The sequence below is a fragment of the Panthera pardus genome, unplaced genomic scaffold (genome assembly GCF_024362965.1).
Source record: "Panthera pardus isolate Hobbes unplaced genomic scaffold, ASM2436296v1 HiC_scaffold_12, whole genome shotgun sequence".
Lineage (NCBI taxonomy): Eukaryota > Metazoa > Chordata > Mammalia > Carnivora > Felidae > Panthera > Panthera pardus.
Window position 1 is genome coordinate 58369756 of NW_026526677.1, and position 26384 is coordinate 58396139.

Here is a 26384-nt window from a genome sequence, read left to right on the forward strand (position 1 = left end):
GGGGAAGGCTGTGAGCTGAGTACAGAATAGGAACACAGAGAAAAACACTCTGGCCTCCCAGCAAGACCCAACTATATGCTGTCCCAAAGAGATGGACTGGAAATACAAAGCTATAAGGAGGTTGAAAGTAAAAGGATAGAAAGAGACTATGCAATTAGCAAGCATTAAGAAAGCTGTGTATCTATGTTAAAATCAGACAAAACAGCAAGACAAGAAATTTTGTTCAAGGCAGAGGGAGACAAGTCATAATAATAAAAGGATCGACACATCAGGTAGAGATAAAAATTCTAAATGTTTATGTACGTGATAGTAAAACTTCAAAATACATGAAGCAAAAACTGACATAATTAAGGAGACAAATAAACAGATCCACAATCTAACGAGATTTTAACATGCTGTTCTCGATAACTGATAAAATGAAGAGACAATAGTACAGAAATGATCTCAGTGATACTACCAACCACCTTAATGTAATTGATATTTATAGAACACTATCCCCCAAAGTGCAGAATACACATTTTTTTTAAGTGCATAGAGAACATGCACCAAGATAGCATATAGGATGGGACACACAACAAGTTTCCATAGATGTCAGAAGAATGAAATCTTGCAGGTTATGTTATCTGACCACAACAGAATTAAATTAGAAATAATAAATATGAGACATCTAGAAGATCTCCATATATTTGGAAATTAAGCATCTCACTTATCTAAACCAATGGGTAAATAAAGAAATCAAAACAAAAAGTGAAAAAGTTTAACAAAATGAAAATAAAAACACAAATTACAATTTGTAGGATGCAGCAAAAACAGTGCTTAGAGAAGAAGTTTATAGCTTTACATGCTTATATTAAAAAGAAGAAAAAGGTCTAAATCAATGATCTAAAATTACACTATAGAGGGAAACAAAAAAGAGGAGCAAACTAATGTGAATAGGGCAAAAATCAAGTTATGAGCAGAAATTAATGAAATGGGAAAAGAGATAGAGAAATCCAGTGAAAGCAGCAGCTGGTTTTTTTTTTAAGTCAAAAAAGGGGATAACTTCTAACTATTTTGGATCAATAAAAGACACAAATGACCAATTTCAAGAATGAGAGGGGACCCATAATACATCTATGGGCCACTGATTTTTGACAAGGGTGAGAAGACCATTCAATGGAGAAAGAATAGTCTTTTCAATAAATGGTGCTGAGGAAACTACATATCCACATACAAAAGAATGAGGTTTGACCCCTATCTCACACCACATCTCAAGATTAACTCAAAATGAATCAAAGACCTGAATTTCAAAGCTAAAATTATAAAACTCTTAGGAAGAAACACTTGAAGAATTTGGCTGTACCAACTGCTTGCCTTAGAAGGAGTGTAAGCAGAGTTCCTTCAAAGTTGCCTACACTTCAGACTTGAGTAGAGCTCAGTTGGTGGGGTTTACAGAAGTCAAACAGAACATGGATATTGGAAAAATATGTTACCATAAAACATGCAGGAGAAACATGTTAAATGTGTCCCATGGACTTTACATCTGCTGTTCCTATAAGCTAGAATATTTCTCACTTCACTCCTCCTCACACTTCACCTCATTAAACTGATAAAGCACCGCTCTCTCAAGAACCTTCCCTGATCCCAAATACTAGGTTAGACTACCCCTGTCATATACTTCATAGCACTTTGAATTTCTTCATAACACTATGCATGCTTATACTGAGACTATTTGTGCTGTATCAGTCTTCCCTATGGGTGACAAGCTCCAAAAGGCAAGCGGCCCAATCTTTCTTTGAGCTGCTGTATACCTAGTATCTAGCATAGAGCCTGGCACGTGGTATTAGATAAATATCTGGGACTGAATGGATGGACTTCTGCCTTGGCCTACACTCTCCACTTCTCCCACCCTGAGAATTCCTGAGCTCACATATCTGTAATGCAGGGAACTCTAAGGCTGGCCTTCAGGCCAGAGCAGATCGCATCCCATCCTCCCATCTGTGCCCCTGAAGAAATAGGCAGAGAGCAGAGTCACCTTGTTGTAGGCCAGGCTAAGGTACCTCAGCTCTGGAAAGGGCGGGGCCAGCGTCTGGTTTCTGGCCTTCAGTGACTTCACGGGAAGAATCTTGAATATGGGAGGAAGTGCACATACCTTGGTTTCCTTAGAAGGAAAAAAAGATCTATGTCAAAGTGTCCCAAAGATAAGAAGCTGAATGCTGCCAAGACATTCTAGAGAGGGTTGGCCAAAAGAGGCATCTAGGGTCACAACGGGAGATGTTACCAAGGGCCCAGAGTTCTGGCTTCAAGTTCTCTGAGGTCACATGATGAGCTGATTCTCTGGCCCCCAAAGTTCCAGTTACAAGTTCTATGAGGCCAAATGACAATACAGCAGTGGTGTAGGCTTAGAGGTTTTTTGCCCCTACCTCTCACTTTCTGCCCTTTGGCAGCTTATTCTGAAATGGCCCTTCTCTACAGTTGGGCTAAAATTTCTGCAAATGGCAAAAGGACAGGTGCTTGCATTTTATTATTTTTTAAAAAAATTTTTAACGTTTATTTATTTTTGAGAAAGAGAGAGAGAGAGACAAAGACAGAGCATAACCAGGGCAGAGGCAGATAGAGAGGGAGACAGAGAATCCAAAGCAGGCTCCAGGCTCTGGGCTGTCAGCACAGAGTCCGACACAGGGCTTGAACCCACGGACTGTGAGATCATGACCTGAGCCGAAGTCGGATGCTCAACCGGCTGAGCCACCCAGATACCCCAATATTTTAAAGTAGACTTTTCCTAGTGGGGAGATGGAGAGCAGGAGTAACCTGAGCCTGATGGGCTAGCTCACATCCGACTGTGGAGGCTCTTCATTCCAGGATAAATCAATAGCTAAGTCCTGGAGGACTTCAAGCAGGCCTCCGGGCCTGAATGTGGCCTGTTGCATCTGGGTCACTTGCAGAGTCATGGTTTCTCAGTACAGCCCAGCCTGCCTCAGGATCAACATGTTTCATTAAGCAGAAAATGGAAGTTACTGGGTCAACCATGCCTACAAATCACTCACTGATTCCTTAAGTTGGATGGGACCAAAGGAAATGACAGGGTAGATGCTGGGCTAATAACTGAGTTCAAGTGAACTAGATTCTGTTCTAAGCTCCATTAATCACTGTGTAATCTTGAGCAAGTCACTTAAATTTTACTTTTTCATTCAGTGAACATTAGCAGAGCACCTACTTGGGGTCAAGTGTTTTGTGCCCTCCTAGGCTCTAACTTGTACCGAGTGGGACAGGTAAGTCACGGGTGAGAGCAAAACAAAAACCAGTGATAGGGCTTGGGAATTTCCATTTTCTGGGACCCTCCTAGACCTCACATTATGTGTCTTTTCATGTGGCTGGTCCTCATTTATACCCTTTATAGTAAAACTGTAATCATAAAGATAGGGCTTTCCTGAGTTCTAAGAGTTGTTCTACTAAATTATTGAGCCTGTAAAGGCCATGGGAACTCCAGAATTTGTAGCCAGTTTGTTATAAGTGTGAATAGCTCACTTGCAGCTAGCATCTGAAGTAAGGGCAGTCCTGTTGGGCACTGTGCCCTTAACTTGTGGGGTCTGTGCTACCTCCAGACAGAATTGTGCTGCACTGTCATTCCTATGACTTACTTTGACTAACAGAATGTGGCAGAAGTGCTACCGTTTGAATTTCAGAGCCCTGCAATTCATCCTCGCTCTCTTGGAAGCCGAAGGCCACCATGTTGTAAAGAAGTCCTTAATAAATACTTCATGTAGATGCCAAGCCATACCAGTTGTCCATGAACCCAGGCCCCAGGGAACCAGCCAGCTGCATGAATGAGCCCTGGAAAAACCAGCAGAACCACCTAACCAGCCCAAACATTTGTGAGAATAAATTGCTATTGTTTGAAGTAATTGTTGGGTTGGTTTGTTATATGCCAATTGTTAACTGATATAATTTCTCACCCAGTTTTATCTGTGGGGAGGGAGTGAATGTACTGAGCTGCCTTTCAAGGATGCAGGTTGGCCAAATGTATAGTTGTACTTCTTATTGTAAATGCATCCATCAATATTTAGTGCATCAGTCCTCATGAGCTTGGTTAGTAGTTGTCTAACCCTGAGAGAAAAACAAATTTTCTGTCCAGAAGAAAATCAAGCATCTAAGCCTATGACACCAAGGATTAGACCCCAGATGGTAGTATACTTGGCGAGGATCAGTCTAGCTTTTGGGGGCTCTTATTAGGGAGCCGCCAGGCTTCATCTTGGTGGCAGCCTCATTTCAATGCCAGCTTGCCCACCTGAGGCCCCAACCATTACTACTGAACACATCTGAGAACAGTGAAAGCGAGCTTGTTGGCTGTGTGAGGCCAGGGACTGGACTGTCTAGTCTACCACTATATGTTTCTAGACCAGCACAGTGCCGGGCACACACTAAGTACTCAGTAAGTATCTGTTCACTGAACGGGCTTCTTCAGTGTGATACATATAAATGCCTCTCATGGCTTTATTAGCTTACTTTTGTGTATTAAAATTAATGTTCTAACTCAAGGGCACAAATATAAAACAGGCAGTTCTTACCTCAGAGGTTGAAAATCCAGGGTAAGATGAGAACACAACCTCTGAAACAAAAGAAAAATAACAGAGGTTGGTGAGAGCACGGATTGCCCCCAGAGAGGCTGGGGTCTGGGTCTCTCATCCACTGTGTACAGCAGGGGTCCCCCCAGAGGGGTTCCCATTGGTTCACATCTCTAATGATAACTGGGAAGAGGAGCTGGCTGTGATACCTGTCAGGTAGTGAGGTGCACTCAGAATAAAATCCAAATTCCTTGGCCAGGCCTCTGAGGTCCTGCCTGATCTGGCTCCTGTCTACTTCTCCAATCTTATCTCCTGCTATCCTGCCCCTCACTCACTATATTTCAGCCATGTTGACCTTCCTTCTGACTTTGCAACATGTGAGAGCTCTTACTGAGCAGGCGGTCAGTATTGATCAGACTGTGTTAGAACAAAGAAATGTATATAAATGATATTCTGTCAAAGGATTTGAAAATATCCTGTTATGTTAGTAGAAACAGAATATATTAAGACAGTGAATCCAGAAGAGATACTAAGAATAACCAGCAGCATGGTAGTAAGGAAGAGGCTGTGGAGTCATTTCATTCTTGGCACCATCAGAATGAGATGAGCCAATAAATATCTGAGTTCAACCATAAATCTAAGCATCTTCTTGGACTGGATCCTGTGCAGGCACTACTCACCTCTGCCCTGGCTAACAGGACCTCTTCCACACATTAATGGTATTATATTAATAAAGGTTACCTGAAAATGAAGTAAACGATAATAGGGGTAGAACACCACATGGCCCAAACAACTTCTCCTACAACAAGTGTCTGGAAAGGATTTGGGGATAAGTTTATACAAGAAACAAAGTAGGAGTTAGCAAGAGGATGGGCAATCGTTGCAAGTATGGTTGCTCAAAAGTGATTCCCTGGGGAGACATATCTAGAAAGATGAGCTACAGCACACTCTGCATGAACATATATCCTCTGCCTATAATCTCCGGTTAGAAAGGTTACTGGATACAAGTTCAAAATTTCTATGTACTAGCAACAAACAGGCAGAAATGTAATAGGAAAAAGCAATACCAATGACAATACCATAGAAAAAGACCAAATACATAGGAATAAATCTAACGAAAGATATGCAAGATCTCACCACGGGAGACTACAAAGCATTGATGAGAACAATTTCAAAAGACCTAAAACATGGTGGGATATATTACTTTGATAAATTAAAAAACCCAATATTGTAAAAATATAAATTCACTCCAAATTGGTCTATAGGATCACTACAATTCTAATCAAAATCCCAGCAGGATATTGTGTGGAAACTGGCAAGATGATTCTAAAATTTATATGTAAATTCAAAGGCTTTATAATAGTTATAGCAATTCTGAAGAGCAACAACATAGCTGGAGAACTTCACTATCAGTTCTCAAAACATATTAAAAAGCTATAGCACTTTAGACACATACAGACCCTGCCTTACCATAAAACCTCTCTTACAACTCAGTGGGGAAAAGGATATAGTCTTTTCAGCAAGTGCTGTTGAGTCAATTAGATATCCATCTAAAAAAGTAAACGGACTCTACTTCACATCATATACAAAACTTCTAGACAGATCATAAACCAAAATGTAAAAACTAAAATAATCAAGCTTCCAGAAGAAAATATAGGAAAATATCTTAATGGTTTCAGACAGATAAATTCTTGAAAAGGAAACAAAAAGAACTAACCATTAAAGATTGAACTGAACTTCATTAAAATAAATAACTTTTATTCATCAAAATTCACCATTAGAAACATGAAAAAGGAGGCTACATACAGACTGTGAAAAGATTTTTCTAATATTTAGGTCTACAAAGAACTTGTATCCAGCATATATAAAGAACTCAAGCAAATCAACAAGAAAAGAAAAATATAACCCAATTTAAATACAGGCAAAGACTTGATTAGGCACTGCCAAAAGAGGATATGGGTCAAAGTGACCCATAAACATATGAAAGGTACGTAAGATCATTAGTCACTTAAGAAATGCAAACTAGGGGTGTCTGGGTGGACATTGAAAACACCAAGAATTAAAACAGAACTTGTTGGGGTGCCTGGGTTGCTCAGTCAGTTCCAGCTCATGTCATGATCCCAGGGTCACAGGATCAATCCCCACGTTGGTCTCCATGCTGAGTATGGAGCCTGCTTAAGATTCTCTCTCTCTCTCTCTCTCTCTCTCTCTCTCTGCCCTTTTACCTTGCTCAAGCTCACTCACTGTCTTTAAAAGAAAAATCATTAAATAATGCAAATTAAAGCCACAATAAGAAACTACTACCTACCTACCCCAAATAGGTAGAATTAAAAAGACTGACATTACCAAGTATTTGTGTGGATATGGAGTAACTGGAAGTGAAATTCTCTTACATTAATATGGGGATTAAAACTGGTACAACTGCATTGGAAAAATACTTAGAAGTACTAAATAATGTTAAACATACTTTTGAATTCCATTCCTGGGTATATACTCAACAGACAATGGGTGCTTAAGCCTACCAAAAGATATAAAAGTTATAGTAGCTTTATCCATAATAGCCTCAAACTCAAAATAACCAAAATGTCTATTAACAGTAAAAAGGGTAAATAACTTGGAAAAAATATGAGAAATGAAAAATAGTGAACCACCAATATATGCAACAACATGAATGAATCTGACAGACATAATGTTGAGTGAAATAAATCAGACACAAAGAGCACATGCTGTATAATTCCATATTCATAAATTTCAAATCAAGCCAAACCTATCTTTGGTGACAGAAGTCAAAATGGGATGCTGGAAATGCTCTATATTGTAATATGGGTGGTGGTTAAAAGGAGATATACACGTAAAATTCAAGATCTATACAGTATTTCTATATTTTTACTTTATGTTGGTTACTTCTCAATTTAAAATAAATATTTAAAAAACCCACTGTGGTATTGGCACAGTAATAGATCAATAGAACAGAATATATAATCCAGAAATATACTCATACATTAAAGAGATTTTGGTTTATAATATAAGGTGACATTCCTTTTCTTTTCTGCCTCTAGTGTTGCCATTTGGACATGATTCTTGGCCCTGTGGTAGTGATCTTTAGACCTCAATTGGAATCAACCTACAAAGATAAACAAGCAGGCCAAGGATGGCAGCAAAGAGGATGGAAAGAACCTGAATCTCTTGAGAACATCAATGTACCCCAGAATTAGCCATCTCTGGAAAGCCTAACTTCAGAGTTTCTTGTTATTTGAGATTTTTTAAAATTTTATTTCAGAGAGAGAGAATGCATGTGTGCATGCAAGCAAGCAGGGGAGGGGCAGAGAGAGGGGGAGAGAGAGAATCTTAAGCAGGCTCTGTGCTGATGCAGGGCTTGATCTCACAACCCTGAGATAATGACCTGAGCTGAAATCAAGAGTTGGACGCTTAGCCAACTGAGCCACCCAGGTGCCCCTTGTTATTTGAGATTTTTAAAAATTTACTTTTAATTGGATTTTAAAAACACCTTAATGGAGAATCAGTTAGGAAGCCATTGAAATAATTCATGGGATACCTCCATCTCCCCAGGCCCAGCAGCTTCAGTGCAGCAGCTCCTCAAGGAGTCACAGATTTTCAAAATAAACTGTTGGAAGCTTATTCCCACCATGGGACTAGAGTCTCTGGAATAAGGGGCACCACTCACCTGTCCGGTCAACATCCTTTTTCATGGGCAGTACAGTATAATCCGGTTGTTCATCTGAGGCCTCAAACATCCACGACTTGGGCTGCAGCATGGATTGGGGCACTTTCTGGGGACTCCCCCTGCCTCTAGCCCAGTCCCCTGACCCGTCTTGGAGCTGAACCTGCTGTAGGTACGGGATCCGGAAAATCCTGTTTTGGTCCAGGCTTAATTTCTTCAGTCTTTAATTAAGGAAAGTGAATACAGAATCACAGCAATAATGATACCTCAGGAGCATTTACCTAGCAACTTTAGGGAAAGAACATGAACTCAGGCTTGGACCCTTACTCCTTGTGTGACCTGGAGCCAGTGACTTACCCTCTCTGGACTCAATATCCCTATCTCTAAAATGGGGATGATAGTTAATAACTTTCAAGGCTCCAGTGAAGTTTAATTAGACAATGTAAATGGCTCTACACAAAGTAGCATGCAGTAAATGGTAACTGACTCCAAAATAAATTTTCCAGGGATCTAAAGATTAACCATTTAAATGCCAGCATTTAAAAAATGATAATAATAAATAAATGCCAGCATTTTCATTATTTAAATAGGTAGAATATAGCAGTTAATTCTTATCTTTCTGATTCTGGTTTTGTTTTGTTTTGTTTTCTGTCTCCTCTCTCAGGGGTCAGGACTCTATCTCTGGTGATATCTCTTTTTATCCTCCCTTCTCTTTGCCACTTCTAATCTAGTCACTTGATCAGAAATGTCCTACTGATGCCCCACTTTTATGGCTGAGCTAAAGCTCAGAGGGGAGAAATGGATTATCTGTGACCACACAGCAGAGGTAAGTAGTGGAACTGGGATTTCAACTCAGGTCTTTTGGATTCCAAAGCAGCACTCAGGGTGTGGGCCAGGTTGGCAGTGGTAGGGGGTCCTTCAGAGAGAGGAGTGTGGCTTTACCTTCTGAGCCCAGCCAGGCTGGCAAAGCAATTGGGGCTGGAGAGCTTGTTGTCATCCAGCATCAGTGTCTCCAGCACTGGGAACCTCAGGATGTACCTCTTGTTCGTCAGTGACGATACAGATGCCTCCCTGTAAGTGCAAGGATCCTGGGTAATGAGCAAGGGCAGGGAACAAACTCCACCATCCCCAAGAAGTGGGAATGGGAATAGGAATGGAGATGGAGAACAGGAAATCAATCAAGAGATATAACCACCTTGGGAACCCTCTTTAGTGTCCCACAGAGGTCCCTGTAGAGAGGGACTGGAAGGTGTAATTCCCTCCCCAACTGACCCCTTCCCCAAATCCTACTCACACATACAGTCTTCTGTATGGAGAAAGGTTGCACACATCCACAGATGGACTCAGTGAGACCCGACTGGGGCAGGATGGGGTGCACTAGTAATGCTCATGGAAAATACCAGAGTGAATAAGGCATGCCCAAGTTGGGGGGAAACATTCTGAAGAAAGAATACTGCACAAATTTGGGTCAGGTCAGGCTCCTGGGTATGCTGTGTCACCCTAAGGATTGGTAACTATGGGATCACCAGAAGACAAACCCCTTGGCATGGACCACAGCTTTGGTCCATGTGGGGTAAGGTAGGCTGGCTGCAGTGAGGCTCTCTTCTAAAGCAACTTAATAAAAAGCACATATCAGTAAGGAGTTGAGAAGTCTCTTTTTAAATTCAAACTCTCTGAGGAGACCCAGAAGCACCTGAGAGTGGAATTTAATGGGCTGAGATCCTGAATCACACAGGCAGGGCAGGAAGTCAGGGCATTTTAGGTACTACCATTAATGTGGCCTCATTTGTGCCTCTAGATGGATAAGACCTATGTAATTCTTTTTTATTTTTTTCCAACTTAAAAAAAAGATTTTATATTTTTAGGTAATCTCTACACCCAATGTGGGGTTCAAACCTATAACCCCAAGATCAAGAGTTCCATGCTCTACCAACTGAACCAACCAGGTGCCCCTTTTTAAGTACACAAACACAGATGACTCAAATCATGTTTTCAGTTCTCCCTCCAACTCGTTTCTCTCCATATACCCAAATTAAACACTCAATACACTCAACAAAGGATGAAAGAAGCCTTTAGTTCATGGTATTTGAAGGTCACAGGCGATTCTTTTCTTCTCCTGAAAAGACCAACTTTCATGCACTAAATTTTTAATCTCTACCTGAGAGCAATTATAGGAGGGTGCACAGCAGCTCTGTTGATTTATAATTAATTGGCCAATCTTTTTCACTCCAGTGAGATGTGAAACAGCTAAAAAATAAGCCTTCGAAAAATTCCTCTTAAATTCCATAATGAAGGAGGTAGCTCTGTCCTGTCTTTTGTGACAAGTTATCGTGTTTTGCCTTTTAAAAGCTGTACCCTAATTATAACATAGAAAAGCCTAATTTTGTCTCTAATACTGATGTCTTAAAATAGGGGGGCAGTCAGTAGGTGGGTAAGGAGGACAAGAAGCGAGGCTGCAGAGGAAAGTGTCAGGCTCTCCAATGGAGTCCTTCTCATGGCAGTTTTGGTAGAAGAGCTCTTTGAAGTGGCAGGAGTCTATCAGTATGGAGAAGCTGAAGTTTCCAGCTGTTCAAAGTGGTGCTATTTTTATTATACCTTCTCTTGCCAAAAGGAATTTAATACCATTTAAAATACAACAGATTTGACTTAATTTTTTTAGAAGCTAAGAGTATGCCCCAGTGATTGGATTCAGGAATGGGAATTTGTGTGCCATATTAAGGAAGCATGGGAATGGGGACCAGCAGCCCTAGGCTGTGGCTCTGGTGCTGCTGTTGCTTTGCTTGCTGGGTGACTTCTACCTGGTGTCCAGCATATCTGGTCCTGGTCAGTTCCCCTATCTACATGATGAAAGAGGATTTCTTTTACTTTACATTGTAAGACTTCTGATTAAGCCAAAAATATTGTAGAACAGACTGGACTAAGAGCTGCAGTAAAACAGATGAAATTTAGCAAGTTGTAATGCCCATTAAAATGTCAGATCAGCTCCTGTGATACAGAAAACCCACAGTGCAACCCAGGATGAGAGAGACATGGCTTCACAACTCGCTTGTGTAAAAGAGGACTTATGATGTGGCTGCTAAAGATCTGGTGTTCTTTTAGGCATTTTTAGGAAAACAGTGCTTAGAAAAAAGGAGGTAACCATCCCCCTCTGCCCCGTGCTGGTCAAGCCTGAGAGAGATGACACGTATGGTCCAAGGGGGAAAAGGAACAGGCTTAATGGGAGAGCCAAAGTCTCAGATGTCAATCAAAACATGTAATAGGACAGGCTAATGATACAAGTAGGTCAGATATCCCAACTCACCCAGACAGAGATAAAGTGTGATCTATCCAGAAATGGAGACACAAATAGTCCAAAATAAATGAGGTATATGGTGAAATGGAAAAAAGTCAAGAGAAAGGAGGATGGAGAAGCAGAGTCAGGTCATGAAAAGCCTTGTGATCAATGTTAATGGAGTTTATCTTTAGAACACTGGGAAGCTGCTGAAGGACTTCAAGTAGAGCAGTGATCGAATCAGATGTGCATTTTAGGAACATCCCTCTGGCTGATGGTAAGGTGGGTGTGTTGGGAGGTGATCAAGAGAAAGAAACATTTGACAGATCCTTAGCTGTATCCCAAGTAGCATGGGCTGTGCTGATTTGCTGCAGTGAGACTGAACAGGAGGACAACAGAAATGGCCAAGTTTGAGAAACATTTAGAAAGTACAATTCACAGCATCTGGAGACTGAGTGGATGTGAGGGAGGGAAGAACTCAGGCTGATGCCCACGTTTCTCACTCAGACAACTGCACTGCTGATGGAGAGCAGTGCCCATCACTGAGGCCAGGGACACGGGAGGAGATCTTGGCATGGGCATATGCATGATGACTTTGATATAATAAGTAAAAGACATGGGCTCATAGCTCAGAAGATGGATGTGAAGTAGAGAAATAAAGAAGACTTGGAAGGGATGAAACTATCAAGATTATAAAGATTAATAAAAACAGTGGGTTGAGAGTAGAAAACTGGGGACGATCAACATTTAAGAGGCTGGCAGAAGAGGAATCCAAAGAGCATTTTGAGTGTGGGAAGACAAATGGGAAGAAAATAACAGTAATACTTGTTTGGAGCCTCATAGCTTTCAAAGCACAATTATTTCAATTGATATCCTGATGTAAGTAGGAGTGCATTTATTTTACCCATCTTATAAAGAAATAGAAGGACATAGTGGTGGAGACTTGCCTTACTGTATGCAACAAGGCTTCCCACTGAAAACAACTAAAATGATGAATAAAACATAAAAAGATTCATTTATTTTTTTTTTAATTTTAAAATGTTTGTTTATTCTTTAAGAGAGAGAGAAAGAGATAGACAAAGACAGCATGAAGGGGGAAGGGCAGAGAGAGAGGGAGACATAGAATCTGAAGCAGGCTCCAAACAGGCTCCAGGCACAGAGCCCGATGCGGGGCTCGAACTCATAAACTGCAAGATCATGACCTGAGCCAAAGTTGGTTGCTTAACCTCCTGAGCCACCCAGGCGCCCCAAAAGATTCATCATTTAAAAACACATAAGAGATGTGAAGACAGTAAAGTAGTAGTACCAAAATATAAAAGTCGAGACAGAAACCAAGCACAAGAAGCCATGTTTGCCTTGAGGACACTTGCTGATCTTGTCGAAACAGAAGGTGGGGCATGTAATTGGAGACCCCCTACACGAATGTAGGATCCTAAAGAGATATATCCTCAGGAGAGAGGGAACTAGCACTAAACCCATGCCCCTCATCCCACAGCTAGAAGAAAACTGCCTTGGGGTGAAAAGAAAGGAAGGGGGAGGGCAGACTGGTCCTCTTGCAAAATTACAGCCCAAATTTGTATCATCAGAGTGGTTCAGAGAATATCCAGCTAGTTTAGTTTAGTTTAAAATGGTTTCATACTGAGTGTTCCTAGGCATCTGGCCAAAATAAATGGAAAGGTTTATGGTATCGCAGACTAACTCATGTAGGCCAACTATCCCTTGAGTATGAACTAGAAAATCCAGACAAAATATATATATTAAAAACAATTGGGATGTCTGGCTGGCTCAGTTAGTAGAGCATGTGACTCTTGATCTCAGGGTTGTGAGTTCAAGCCCCATGTTGAACATGGAGCCTACTTAAAAAAAACAAAATAAATTTCTTTAAGGCATGTGGGAACTAACAACCTGTGAAAATTTAGGGGGCTGGGATTTGGAAAAAGAAGGAAACTCAAAGGGGATCTTGTAAAATTTGGGGTCTCTTTTTCCCTAGGGCTATCTGCTGACTCCAGAAGTGGCAGAGAGGTTGAGATGCTGAGCAGAGATTCTAACAACTATGCTAGTCTAGAGGCCAAAAATTAGATTCCAGGGTATGCCACAGAAGGAAAGCCCTGATAAACTGCCCCTACCTTAAATTAGGACATTGAAGGACTAAATCCTAGGAGGAAGTGTGAACTAGAAACAGTGTGGTCCTTGCAGAGACTGAAGACTAGCTTCAAATAATTAAGCATGAATTATATATATAAAAAAAGTCTAGAGTTGGTAAGAAAAAAATTATTTGAGTTGCCCAGAGGTCATGGCGTCTCATAGTTTCCTGATTATTTACCTTTAAATTAAAACTAATTAGACTTAAATAAAAGTAAAAATTCAGTTTTTCAGTCACAATGATCACATTTCAAGTGCTCAACATGACTAGTGGCTACCATATTGAACAATGCAGATATAGAACACTGTCAACACTGCAGAAAATTCTGACAGTCCTAAACTAGGCCTTTCAAGGATTACCAGACAATATCTGCAAATTGGTGCTAATATCTGGGGATATGAAAGGCATGGTGGTCTATCATTCAAAGTAGGGGATTACAAAGGTCAGGTGGAAGAATGGAAATTTAGCCTGTGAATGAACCCAGTGAAGTCATCAACTTACATCGTGGTTATCTCCCCAGTTCCTGAATATATAGTTATTTTTTGAATGTATAATTAGAATAGACATACTAAGCAACCAACAGAATAACCACATTTGTTTACTGACCAACAAAGTGAGAGCTATTATACAAGGCAGGGACAGATTGAAGCCTGAGGAATTTTGCTTCTAGAACAGTAAACCTAAAGTTATTCCCCATCCCTGAGGTAACTACAGAGATTACTGTCATCACTAAAGACAAGAAAGGTAAAAGGATACTGAGTCTTATGATATTCCTGTTAAACTTGTTTGTCTTGTGTAGAAGACAGGTCTTGAAGAATGACTATAGCTTACTGCAGGCTTAATCAAGTGGTGACTCCAATTTTAGCTGCTGTTCCACATGTGGACTCTTCTTACTGTAGCACATCAACACAGCCCCTGGTGCTTGGGATTTAGCTAAGGACCTATCAAATATTGCCTTCTCCTTACCAAACAACAAGAACTACCAGAAACAGTCTGCTTTTGTCTGACTGGGATAACAGTACATCTTTGTCCTCTTCTCCCAGGGCAACATCAACTCTTTATGTTTACCATAATCTATTACATCTACCACCAATCTATTTTGGTATTCCACAAAACATCATGTTGATTGGACCTGATGGGCAGTAAGTTGCAAATATTCTAGATGATTTGGTAAGATGCATGTGTGTCAAAGGACGGAGGGAACCCCTACCTCCAATTCAAGGAACTACTACCTTCATTAATTTTCTTGTTGTCCAGGTATCTGGAACATGTTGGGATATACCTCCAACGTGAAAGACATAATCCTTCACCTTGCACCACCTGTTACTTATGAAAAAGGCACAAAGCTTTGTTGACCTTTTTGGACTTTGGAAGCAATGCATAAAACATCTGTGCCAATCTAACCCTTACTGAGTATCCCATGAGGATGCCAGTTTTGTGTGAGGCTCAGAGCAAAACAAGGCTCTGCAACAGGTCCAACTGCATGAATTGTTTTCTGGGCATTAGGTCCTTGGCCAAAGGCATTGGGCAATATGACTCGATAGGTCCAACTATGCTCTAAGTGTCTAAGGCAAAACAGTGCTATACAGTACAGGGTTACATCCTGGTTTTCAAGGACAGTTTGAGTTTTCACCTGTTATCCCAAAATAATTAATAGTGTTCCTTTTCCCTCTCAAATATATCCTGGTTTGGATGAGAAGTTACGTGGCCTATGAATGGAGCCTTTTATAGGTGTCAATTGCAGAATCATTTTTGAGCAAAGTTATGCCGATTCTGTGAACAACTATTTTCCTTTTGAAAAACAGTTTCTGCCTTACTGCCCCATGTTGGTAAAGACTGAACACCTGGTCACAGGAACACTGAGTGGCCATGTGACCTGAGTGGCTCATCATGAACTGAATGTGTCACAGAATTCCCTCATCAAGTGAAGTAATATGTGAGATCTGGCTCAAGCAAGTCTGGAAAAATTGCGTGAATGAATATGGCTTTGGTTCCAATGATGCCTACTCCTGCTGTACTATTACCTCTCCATCAACCCACAACTAAGAGTCTATGAGCAGTTAATGTAGGAGAGAGCCCCCAGCTGGGTTTACAAATGATTGTGCATGACATTCTGACACTAAAGAAAGACTATTGCAGTATTACAACTTTACAGGAGGGTGTCTCTGAAAGACAGGGGAAGAGGAACCCTCCCAAAAGGTAAAACTTACGGCAATATATCTATTTGCTTGGTTTATGCTGATTCATGGGCAGTGGCTGATGGTTTAGCTGAATAGTCAAAGCTTGGAAAAAATACTGTGAAACTGCTGACAGAGAGGTCTAAGGGGCAATTATGTGAATGGACCTCTCAGAATGGACAGAGAGTTCAAGGATTATTTGCATCCCATGTGAATGTTTCCCAAAGATGATCCACTCAGAGGAGACTCAATGATCAAGTGGACAAGATGACCCATTTCACAAAGTCAGTTGGGTCTCTCTCCTTGGATACCCTAGTACTTGCAAAATGCCCTTAGCACAGGCATGGAGGCTACACACATCCCCTCACCAAAGCAGATCTGGTCATCATCCCTGCTGAGTACCTAAAATGCCGACAGCAGAAGCCAATGTTAAGCCCCTAACATGGCACCATTTCTGAAAGAATTAGCCAGCCATCTAGTGGGAAGATGACTGTGGGCACCTTCCTTCACAAAAGGAGCAGTAATTTGTTTTGTTTACTGGAATAAATACGTACTTTGGACATGGATTTGCATTCCCTAACCACAATATTCTTCCAGCATCACCATCTGATGATGATACAGAATGTCTTATTCATTATCCTGGTGCCTCACATACAATTGCTTCTAACCATGGAACACATTTGATAGCAAATGAGTACAATAATGAGCCTGTAAACATGTAATTCACTTTTTTACCATGTACCTCATGATGTAGAAGTAGCTGATCTAAAAGGTAAAATAGGTTTGTTTTTTTTTAACAACTCATTGATCGCACCAGCTAGGAGACCACCCCCTGTGAAGTGGGCACTCTGACTTACAGGAAGGGGTATCATATAAACCAGCAACCAATAATGATGCTATTTTTTTTTCATAACTAGAACATAGGATCTAGCAATTAATGGAAGGAAATGAGAACAGATCCTCTTACAGTTATCCACTTCCAGAATTGTTGCCTCCATTCCTGCAAGTAGAATCTTAGTTGCCTAGGGAGGAATGCTTTTACAGGGACACAAAGAACAGTTTCTCTTAACTAAAAGCTGAGATTGCTGAGGGCCACTTGGGTTCCTCATTCCACTAAACCAACAGGCAGGAAACAAGGAATTTACTGTATTGGCTGAGTGATTAGTACTGATTATCAAAAGTAGGTATGATCGCTGTTATACCATGAGGACAGAATATGATTAGAATACAGGGAGTTACAAGGTGTTCCTCTTGGAAGTGTCCTCTCCATTAGTCAAAGTAAATGGAATTTCTGCAAGATGAAAAGAGTTTTGAAGACAGATGGTGGTGGGGATAGGACAATGATGTGAACATACTTAAGTGAACACCACTGCACATTTGAAAATGGTTAGGATGGTAAATTTTATGTTATGTGTATGTTACCACAATTTTAAAAAGCATTAATAGAAGACTACAACCCAATAAAAAAGCATTAATAACTTTGATCCTTCAGGAATGAATGTTTGGGATACTATACCAGTTAAAGAGTCCAAACAGCCAAGATGCTGGATAAGGAAGAAGGGGACATTAAATAGGTGATGGAATAAGGATTCATAAATATGTACTATGGCCTCCTGACCAATTAAGAACATTATAGCAAATGTGTATATTTTCTTTTTAGCTTGCTGTGTGTGTGCATGTGTGCACGTGCATGTGTGCGTACGTGTGTATGTGTGCATGTGTATAAATTGCTAGTGGTAAATGACTCTGCAGCTTAGTTTTTAGGTTATAAAATATTCAGGTGGCACTGTGACTGCTTTAGAAGACAGAGTAATATCATCCAGAGATGAATATGGTGAGTGATGGAACTATGTCTCATCCTTTTATAGAAGAGGGTAAAAGTGTCCTAAGAGGAAAAAAATTCCTTCATGTAAGCTGAAGGTATACTGTGGTTGCTACTGTTATATGAAAATTAAATTTGGAGAGAAGGAGGAGAGTAGATGTTGGGTTTCCAAGGGGTGGGTGACACCAGTCATCTGCCTATTTGTTCTTAACCTTTATTCCTTTCCTCTGTGTTCTGCTATGTATTGTAAGGGGCCAGAGCCACCCTTAAACTATGCTTCCCAGGTCACCTTCCCAACTGGCTTCCAGTGAGATACTGCCAAGGGAGGGATTGGTGAGACTGGAAGACCAAAACAGGTGGAACAGCAACTATCTTATTTGGTTCCTGACAGCTTGCTGGTGGCAGCAGTACAACAACAGGTGGTTCTAACAGCAGCATCTGTGCTGGCAGAGGTTCCAGCCCTGACTGAGGCAGCACATCTGCTGCGGATCTACAACTATAGCACTTTTACAACTTTTAGACCTAAAAGCCCAGCAGCAAGGATGGGGCGCCTGGGTGGCTCAGTCGGTTAAGTGCCCGACTTCAGCTCAGGTCATGTCGGGCTCTGTGCTGACAGCACAGAGCCTTGAGCCTGCTTTGGATTCTGTCTCTCTCTCTCTCTCTCTCTCTCTGCCCCTTCCCCCACTCATATTCCCTCTCTCTCTCTCAAAAATAAATAAACATTGAAAAAAAAGTTAAAGCCCAGCAGCAGGGATAGGCTTGTAGGCCCCAGTCCAGCAGTGTGAACAGCTTCTGATCTCTTGAGTATCAACCTTCTTCCTTTTTGCTCTTTCCATACCCCTCTTCTCCATTGTGCTCTTCCAGCCCTTCCACCACCTATGTAACCAATTCCCTCCATTTATTATTGCTAATATTTAGGTGTAATAAAGGTACTCTGATTGGTTTTTTTCAAGAGTCCTTATCTTTTAGAACTGTACACTGGATTATTTACAGATGAAACTACATGAATCTGCTATATTCATTTATGGCTGGATACATTTGAGATTTTTCTTAAGAATAATCTAAGGTTGGGTGTGGTGGGGATATAGGTGAAACATGATTGGCTATGACCTCAGAACTGTCAGACAATAATTGCTGGGTGATGGGTAAATGGAGGTTCATTTTGCCATTGACTCTGCTTCTATGTGTGTTTGGAATTTTCCATAATGAAATGCCACCTATTATCTCTCCCCACTAAAAACAATGAACTACTCTCCATTTGAATACCTCAAGTGGTTTTTATATTCCTGACTGATATGTGTCTGGTCATAAAGAAAAACTGGTTAAGATGAAGCCAACACTGAGGGAAAAAAAGATCACACCTGTATCCAGCCATAAGTGAATCCAGCACTCACCTTAGGACTTACAGGTACGTGAGCCAATAAATTCCCTTTTTGTTTAAGCTAGTTTGAGTTGATTTCTGTCACTTGCAAACAAAAGGAGCCTAATGAAATCCCTAATATAATGATCACTATCATTGTCCTAACCCCTTGAGAAACTAACCAACTACTTTCATCTCTGTAATCTCCATCACATCTACCATCATCACAATAAACATTATCACCCTGACTTTCACCTTCACCATCTCTGAATTGGTTAACATCCACTGAATACCTTCTTGTGTGAAAGCACTAGATCATCATCCAGATGCTTCAGATCAAAGATAAGTAAGACAGGGCCTCTGCCCTCACAGTGCTCACAATCTATTTGGGAGACTATATGTATATCATCCATTTATCTATTATACATATATTTATGTATATTTATGAGGTGTAAGTCATAATAGAATGTACTAAGTTCTAAAGTAAGAAGGAAAACATTAAATTCAACAGATACTTAGAGAAGGGAGGAGGAAGTATGGTCTAAAACAGTCAGGGAAGCCTTCTGGTAAGGAAAGGAGGAGGGCCTGAGCAGGCCCTTGGAATACATGCAGAATCTACATAAGAAAAGAACATAATGGCCATAAGCATGGTCTCTAGACCATGCTTAAATTCTGACTCAGCCACTTATTAGCAGTTATTTAACATATCTGTGCCTCAATTTCCTCATCTATAAAAGAGGGATAATAATAGGACACCTATTTCATAGGATTGTTGTGAGGATCAAATGAGTTAATATGTATATGTGCTGAGAACCATGTCTGGCACATAGTAAGCACTATGTATATGGCATTATTACGAACAGAGAAAGGACTGGTACATTCTGGTCAGAAAGCATGGCCTGAACAAAGGTGCAAAATGGTAACATACAAAGCATAGTAGGTTTGTGAAGGGGAAAAGTCTGGCAAGAGCAATGTCCACAATTTACCCATGACCAATCAGAGGCAGGGAAAGGGACTTGTTAGATACCTGAACGTCTCCTAATAGCATAGAGGAGTGTGAGGCCACCCATCTGAGGCCTAGTCATTCTTTGGGTCCCTGCTTCCATGACTGTCTTTCTTAGGAACTTCAGTCGGTAGCATTTTCCCTGCTTTGAGCACTTACAGCCTGTCTTTATAGCACTTCTGAGCTGCTCTGGGCTATTTCTTTGCATAACTTGCACCCAAAGGTTCATGAGGGAACACGTGGCATGGACCTTAGAATGTGGAACTTACTGTTCTGTGACAGCCAAATTGAGTGGCAGGGAAGTGAGCCCATTGCCTGTGAGGAGCAGGACACGGAGGTGTGGCAGAATCCCCAGATCACAAATGGCCTCTGCAGTCAGGCTGTTAAAGGAAAGGTCCAGGAACTATGGTACAAAGATAAAAGATGGGAGAGGAGAAGCACTATGCATGACAATGATGCTCATATGTGAGGTGGGAGCTAACTACTTTTTTTTTTTTTTTAACCTTCTGGGCAGCCCCATCACTCACAAGCCTAAAACCCTCTTGATTCCCTGGATTAACATTCAAGGCCTATTATGGTCCTTTCCCAGCCTATTTTCTAGCTTTAGCTCCCACTGCAAATCTTGATTTGTCCTGTGGTGCTGACCAAAGTGACATCTTTCCCATTCCCTGCATCATCCCACCTGGAGATAACTGCTTGAGCTTTTCACTCAACCAGGAATGCCCTTTCTCCATGTGTCTGAATCCAAGCCCCAAAAGGGCAATTCAAAAGCTGCATCCTTATAAAATCTTTCCTAATCCCCCAGCCAGATGGAATCTCTCTCTCCCCTGACGTTAAGTGCTTTATCTAGGGGTACTTCTCACAGTCAACCAGGTATCTGATAGTTGGATACACATCTTAAGAATAGGGATATTGGTACATGGATGTACCTAGCATAGTCCTGGCACACAGTGGTGGACTATACCATAAACTGTCAGGTCAAGGGCCATGCTCCTCTATTGCTACATCCTTGTAATCTAGCATAGGACCTTGCACATAATAGGTGCATATAAAAAATCAGCTGAAATGAACTGGCTTATGAGGGCAATGACCCAAACTTTCACCTCATTATCAACCAAGGCCACCTAGACTTATGAAATAATTGGGTCAGGGGCCTGTCAGTAAACTGAGTGTCTATGTGCAAAAACAAAGGCAGTTGGGATAAATGATATCAACTAGTCTTTTTTCTCTCTCTTTTGGGCCTCTCTAGACACTCACTTTAGCACTTATGTATAAATCTGCTTCTTCTCCTCCCCTTCCATCCATACATACCCTTTGAAGCTTAGGGAGGGAGCCAAAACATAAGAGACTCTTAAAAGCTGAGAATAAACTGAGGGTTGATGGGGGGTGGGAGGGAGGGGAAAGTGGGTGATGGACATTGAGGAGGGCACCTGTTGGGATGAGCACTGGGTGTTGTATGGAAACCAATTTGACAATAAATTTCATATTAAAAAAATAAAGAAAGAAAAAGAAAAAGAAAAATATGGGGGCAATTTCAGCATCTTATCCAGCTGGTGAAGGAACAAGGTCTTTGGTCGACAACGTCAGTGTTACACAGTCAGACGTATAAACAACTGACTGTAGGTCACTGCCAGAGGAGGACTGGGTTTGGTCTGACTCCACTGTTATAATTAATTTATTGTCCCTGTAGACCTGAGTTTGAGTACTGGCCAAATGTGTGATTTGGGCAAATGACTTAACCTGAGCTTCCTTATCTACAAAGTAGAAATAATAATGAGTCCTTGGGGTGCCTGTGTGGCTCAGTCAGTTAAGTGTCCAACTCTTGATTTCAGCTCAGGTCATGATCTCACAGTTCATGAGCTGGAGCCCGGCATCAGGCTCTGCACTGACAGCGTGGAGCCTGCTTGGGATTCTCTTTCTCCCTCTCTGCCCCCTCCCCTGCTCGTTCACTCTCTCTCAAAATAAATAAACTTTAATAATGAGTCCTTATGAGGAATTATGTGGATAAAACCTTTAGCATGAGTTTGCCACACAGTAAGAACTTAGTTAATATTGGCTGTCATCATTATAACCATCCTTTCATTCAAGAACCTTACACTAAAGGTTGCTTTGTACCAGTCTCTGTCCTCTTTCTGCTAGCTCACAACCTAGTTGGAAAGCTAGATACATACATGTATCTATTAAGTAGCAATGCTGCTGGGATAGAGGTCTGAACACAGACCAATGGAAGCACACAGGAAGGAATAGTCAGCTCTACCAAAGGATGCAGCAGCTTCACAGAACAGGTGATGCTTGGGTTATCTTCAGAAACTAGTTGGTAGTCACCAAATTGTTGAGGGCAAAAAGACATGCAGTACAGCAAGAAGCATGTACAGAAACCAGGAGGCAAGAGGTAGCCTAGCCTGTTCTGAGAACTGTAAACAGTTTGGGTATGACTAGAGTCTGTGGTATAACAGAGGGCTTGATAAGACTGGGCAGGCCATGAAAGCTACCAAGCACCAAAGGAGTGCTGAGTTCATGCCGCCATCAGCAAATTCCAAGTTTTGAGAGTTCACACAAAGGTGTGATTCCACTTGGCAGGGGCAAAGTGAGAAGCTTTCGAGGAAGAAGACTTGGAAAGCTGGCTCGGATACACAGTTTGTAAACGTGGGGAAAATCCTCTCCCTCGTACCCATATGTGGGCAGTCAATAAGACCTATGGATTCTATCTCCTTAATATCTCTCATTCTTGTTCCCTCCAACTCATTCTTCATGCAGCAACCCTACCTATCATCCACTGGATACTTCAAACTCCTTAGGAAGGCTTCCAAGGCTTCCCACGGTCTCTCTTCTGCCACCTCTCCAGGCTCATCTGTCACTACACTCTACTGTGCTTCACTCTCCATTCCAACCACACTGAGCTGTTTCATCAGTGTTGTAGCTCAGGGGTTGGTAAACTAACGCCTCTGAGCCACATCCATCCTGCTGTCTGTTTTGTGGGGCCTCTGGGCTAAGAAAAATTTTTACACTTTTAAATGGTTGAAAAAAGATCAAAGACTAATGTGTGAAAATTATGTGCAATTCAAATTTGAGCACCATAAAGTTTTATTGGAGCACAGCCATGCTCATTTGTTTACATTGTATCTATTGCTGCTTTCCTTTATAACAGAACTAATTATGACAGTTGTGACTAGTTATGACCATACAGAGCACAAACCTTAAAACACTCACTGTCTGGCCTCCTACAGAAAAAGTTTGCTGACCCTTGTCCTAGTTGGTTTGGCTATTCAATATTGGGTCCAAATTTGTCTTCCATAGAATTAAGGGCAGCTCAAAGAAATGAATAGCCTTAGAATCACAGGTCACAGAACTTCATAGCTGGCCCAGAATTTATAGAGGGGGGAGTTTAAGTCCCAGAGAAGGGAAGTGAGTTGGCCAAGGAACTATGTCAGAGTAGTGGCAGAATCAAGACAAGAAACAAGCTCTCCTGACTCTCAGGGCAGGGCTCCAACTGAGCCTTTTTCAGACCTGAATGTAGAAAACCAAATCATGGCAAAGTTAAGTTTTTCTAAATTGACTGCTGAAGAATTCTACTCTTCTGGTGGCAGCCTTTCTGGCAAACAAGAACAGAAGATTCCTAACCTCCTGCATCTGCTGAGTCACATCAAGTTTTATTACACTTCAAAGTATTCATTACTGTGAACTGCAAATTCAGGACTTTTGACAGCTTTATGCTTTTTTCTTAGAGAGACCTTGCAAATCATAGAGACAGAAACAAATGATTAGCCAAGAGATTTCCTTTTCTCATTTATATTCGGCATCTTGACTTTGGTCTGCTCTCTTATGTAAATAAATTCCCTTGGGTAAGGCTGGGTCTGCTGGATAAATAATCTTTATCAGAAGGTATCAAACTATGAAGTGGGACATCCAAGAATCAATTACAGTGAACCATTAGAGCCAAGCTAGTCAGCTGTGGGGTCTGAGCCTATAGTCATGTCCCCTTCCTATGGCCCACTGGCACTTGAAATAGGGGTTTGAAATAGTAGGTGTGAGGAAGACAAGATGCCTGGCACGATGCATGACACACAGGAACTCAAATGACTACTCTTTTAAAAAGTAAAATAACTCCCAGAATGGAAGGTTATAAGAAGCTTCCAGGTCTGTATGTCACAGAAATGGCTACCCATTTGGCTAATGGCTATCTCTAACATCTGGAATCTCTTTTCCATTGTTTATACTGAAATATTGTATACAATTTTTTTTTTTAACACAGCACAAAATCACACCAGTTGTTATCAATTTACACTCACTCTGTTTTACTGGACTTTTAAGAGCTCTGCTTCCTGGACAATTCTTAGGACCACTCCTATTACAAATCATAGTAAATCACTGCTATCCTCAATATGACTTGAAACCATGGAGAAAAAGTACCATTACATTGAGTATAGCATGTTTTAAGAACACAAGGACATATAATCCATTTTAGGAAGATTGCCATCCCAAACAGTTAAAACTTTTTAAAACTTTGGCATACAAAGGGCATTAACTCTGAAATATTCACTCTTGTGGAAGGACTCTCTCTCTCTCTTTAGCAAGACTAAGTTAAGTGAGGCTTTTGTGAAGAGTGGCTGACCCTTCATTAAATAATTTAAGTTATTAACTCTTTGGGGTCAACCCCAAGGTTTATGACATACAGACATTCTGCTGAGATTTGAATCTGAAACACTTCTACTATAAGGCCAACATGTGGGGAAGAGTCCATTATTCAGTGAATCAGCCTGGCCAGATGCCCAACCCCACACCTTGCTCCAATTCTGTGGTTCTCTAATCTCCATGCATGCAGTGCCTCTGAGGTAGTGACATAAGTTTTGTTTCTTTGTGGAAAATGGCCCTAAAATTTTCATGGAAGTTGAAGAGGTGATTAACTTGAAGTATGAGAACATGCATAGAAAATACATCACTACGGGAAACTTAATTTAGGATAAAGACAAGAATACAAACAAATTTTACTGTAATTTTGAATCTGAGATTTAGAGAACAGCTATGGATGTACAAATGTCAAGAGTATACTGTAGAGCTCATAGAATTCATGTTTTATTTCACAGTCCCTCTGGGCCTATGAACTAGGCGTTTAGCCTCTTTATCCGAGCCCACTGGAGCCAATCTGGCTCATTCAGACCAGGATGGGTCTCTGGATTCAGTCCATAATGCCTCTAGTTCAGCTGGTCCAATCTGCTATGTCTAGCACTTAACCTCCAAGGCTCTTTAGCTGCCACTGGATCCAGACCTCCCCTCAAACTCTACTTCCAAGAGTATTCTATTTAAACTCATTTTTTTTGCACAGACTCCTTTGACATGATGTTTGGCATTTATTTTCCCAGACCATGTACAATGCCCATTGGTATGATACAGTGTCACCTATATATCACTGCTGCCACTACCACTACCCTCATCACCACCACCAACCCTACCACCCTCACCAGAGGACTACTGTCAAGCAAGGGTCTGGCTGTAAAGGCCCAGAGAGCTCCTTCCCAGCAGTTATAATCAGTAGAGACCTCTACACCCATTCCTTACAAGGAAACAGGTGGGCACCAAAAACTCCCTACCTCCAACTTACTTCCAAGAACTTAAAGTCTCCATATTTCACGTAGATGGTTTTGATTCCATTAAGTGCGAGCTCCAGTTCCTTTAAGGCTGGAAATGTATGAAATGCCTCTACAGGAGAAAGAGAGAATCAGCTACTTGTGAAGGACCTTAAGACCTTAAGACAGAGTTAATAGTGGTCATTTACTGGCTTCTCACTGGGTTAGGCTAGGTTTGCGGTCAGGTGCTTTGTACATATGTCCTTTAAATCTCTAACAACACTGAACAATAGGGATTACTACTCTCATTCTACTGCTGAGGAAATCGAAGCTTGGGTAGGCTAAGTGATTTGCTAGAACGGAATTGCTGGGAAATAAAAGGGCCAAGAATTGAATCTAATGTCTAACTCCAAAGCCCACTTAAAAATTATCTTTGTCATTTCTTAGTATAAAAGTAAAACACGCCTACCAAAAAAAGTTTAAAAATATAGAAGAACAAAAGTTCCCTTGAATCTCAACACCCAGAGATAACCATTGAAAGTTTCATGTATAATACTCCAGAATTTTTCTCATGCGTACAGTGAAACACACACACCTTGTTACACAAATAGAATCATACCATACACACTGTGACTTGCTTAACGATATGGCTTAAAGATTGTTCCAGGTCAAAACAGGTAGATCTGCATATGTCTGAATTATGTTCCATATTATAGACATACCTTAATTTATTTAACCATTCCCTTATCGATAGCCTTTAGGCTATCTGGACAAAAAATAAGAACACTTTTCCCTTTCTGTGTGAGAACTGGACTTTG

The 26384-nt window shown here is 41.0% G+C and overlaps 1 protein-coding gene and 1 long non-coding RNA gene across 19 annotated transcripts in view; one reads left to right on the plus strand and one right to left on the minus strand.

Moving 5' to 3' along the window:
• XRRA1 (X-ray radiation resistance associated 1) overlaps positions 1-26384 on the minus strand; it is a 61823-nt gene that overhangs the window by 17490 nt on the left and 17949 nt on the right. For 8 of the 18 annotated variants that reach the window (XM_019449815.2, XM_019449809.2, XM_019449810.2 and 5 more), the window contains 6 exons: positions 25602-25699; positions 20272-20405; positions 9169-9297; positions 8230-8447; positions 4548-4588; positions 2015-2140 (listed from right to left, as the gene is read on the minus strand). The exons of 1 other annotated variant lie outside the window; for it this stretch is intronic. In XM_019449815.2, coding sequence (XP_019305360.2) covers positions 2015-2140; positions 4548-4588; positions 8230-8447; positions 9169-9297; positions 20272-20405; positions 25602-25699 — 746 coding nt within the window. Of the gene's footprint in view, positions 1-2014; positions 2141-4547; positions 4589-8229; positions 8607-9168; positions 12701-20271; positions 25536-25601; positions 25700-26384 lie in introns of those variants that run through there. 9 more of the 18 variants (XM_019449812.2, XM_019449813.2, XM_053900093.1 and 6 more) reach the window with 9 other exon arrangements.
• On the plus strand, positions 2126-3878 carry LOC128776184 (uncharacterized). Its single transcript, XR_008421220.1, has 3 exons — positions 2126-2489; positions 3175-3251; positions 3666-3878. It is a non-coding gene; the product is annotated as an uncharacterized LOC128776184 (long non-coding RNA).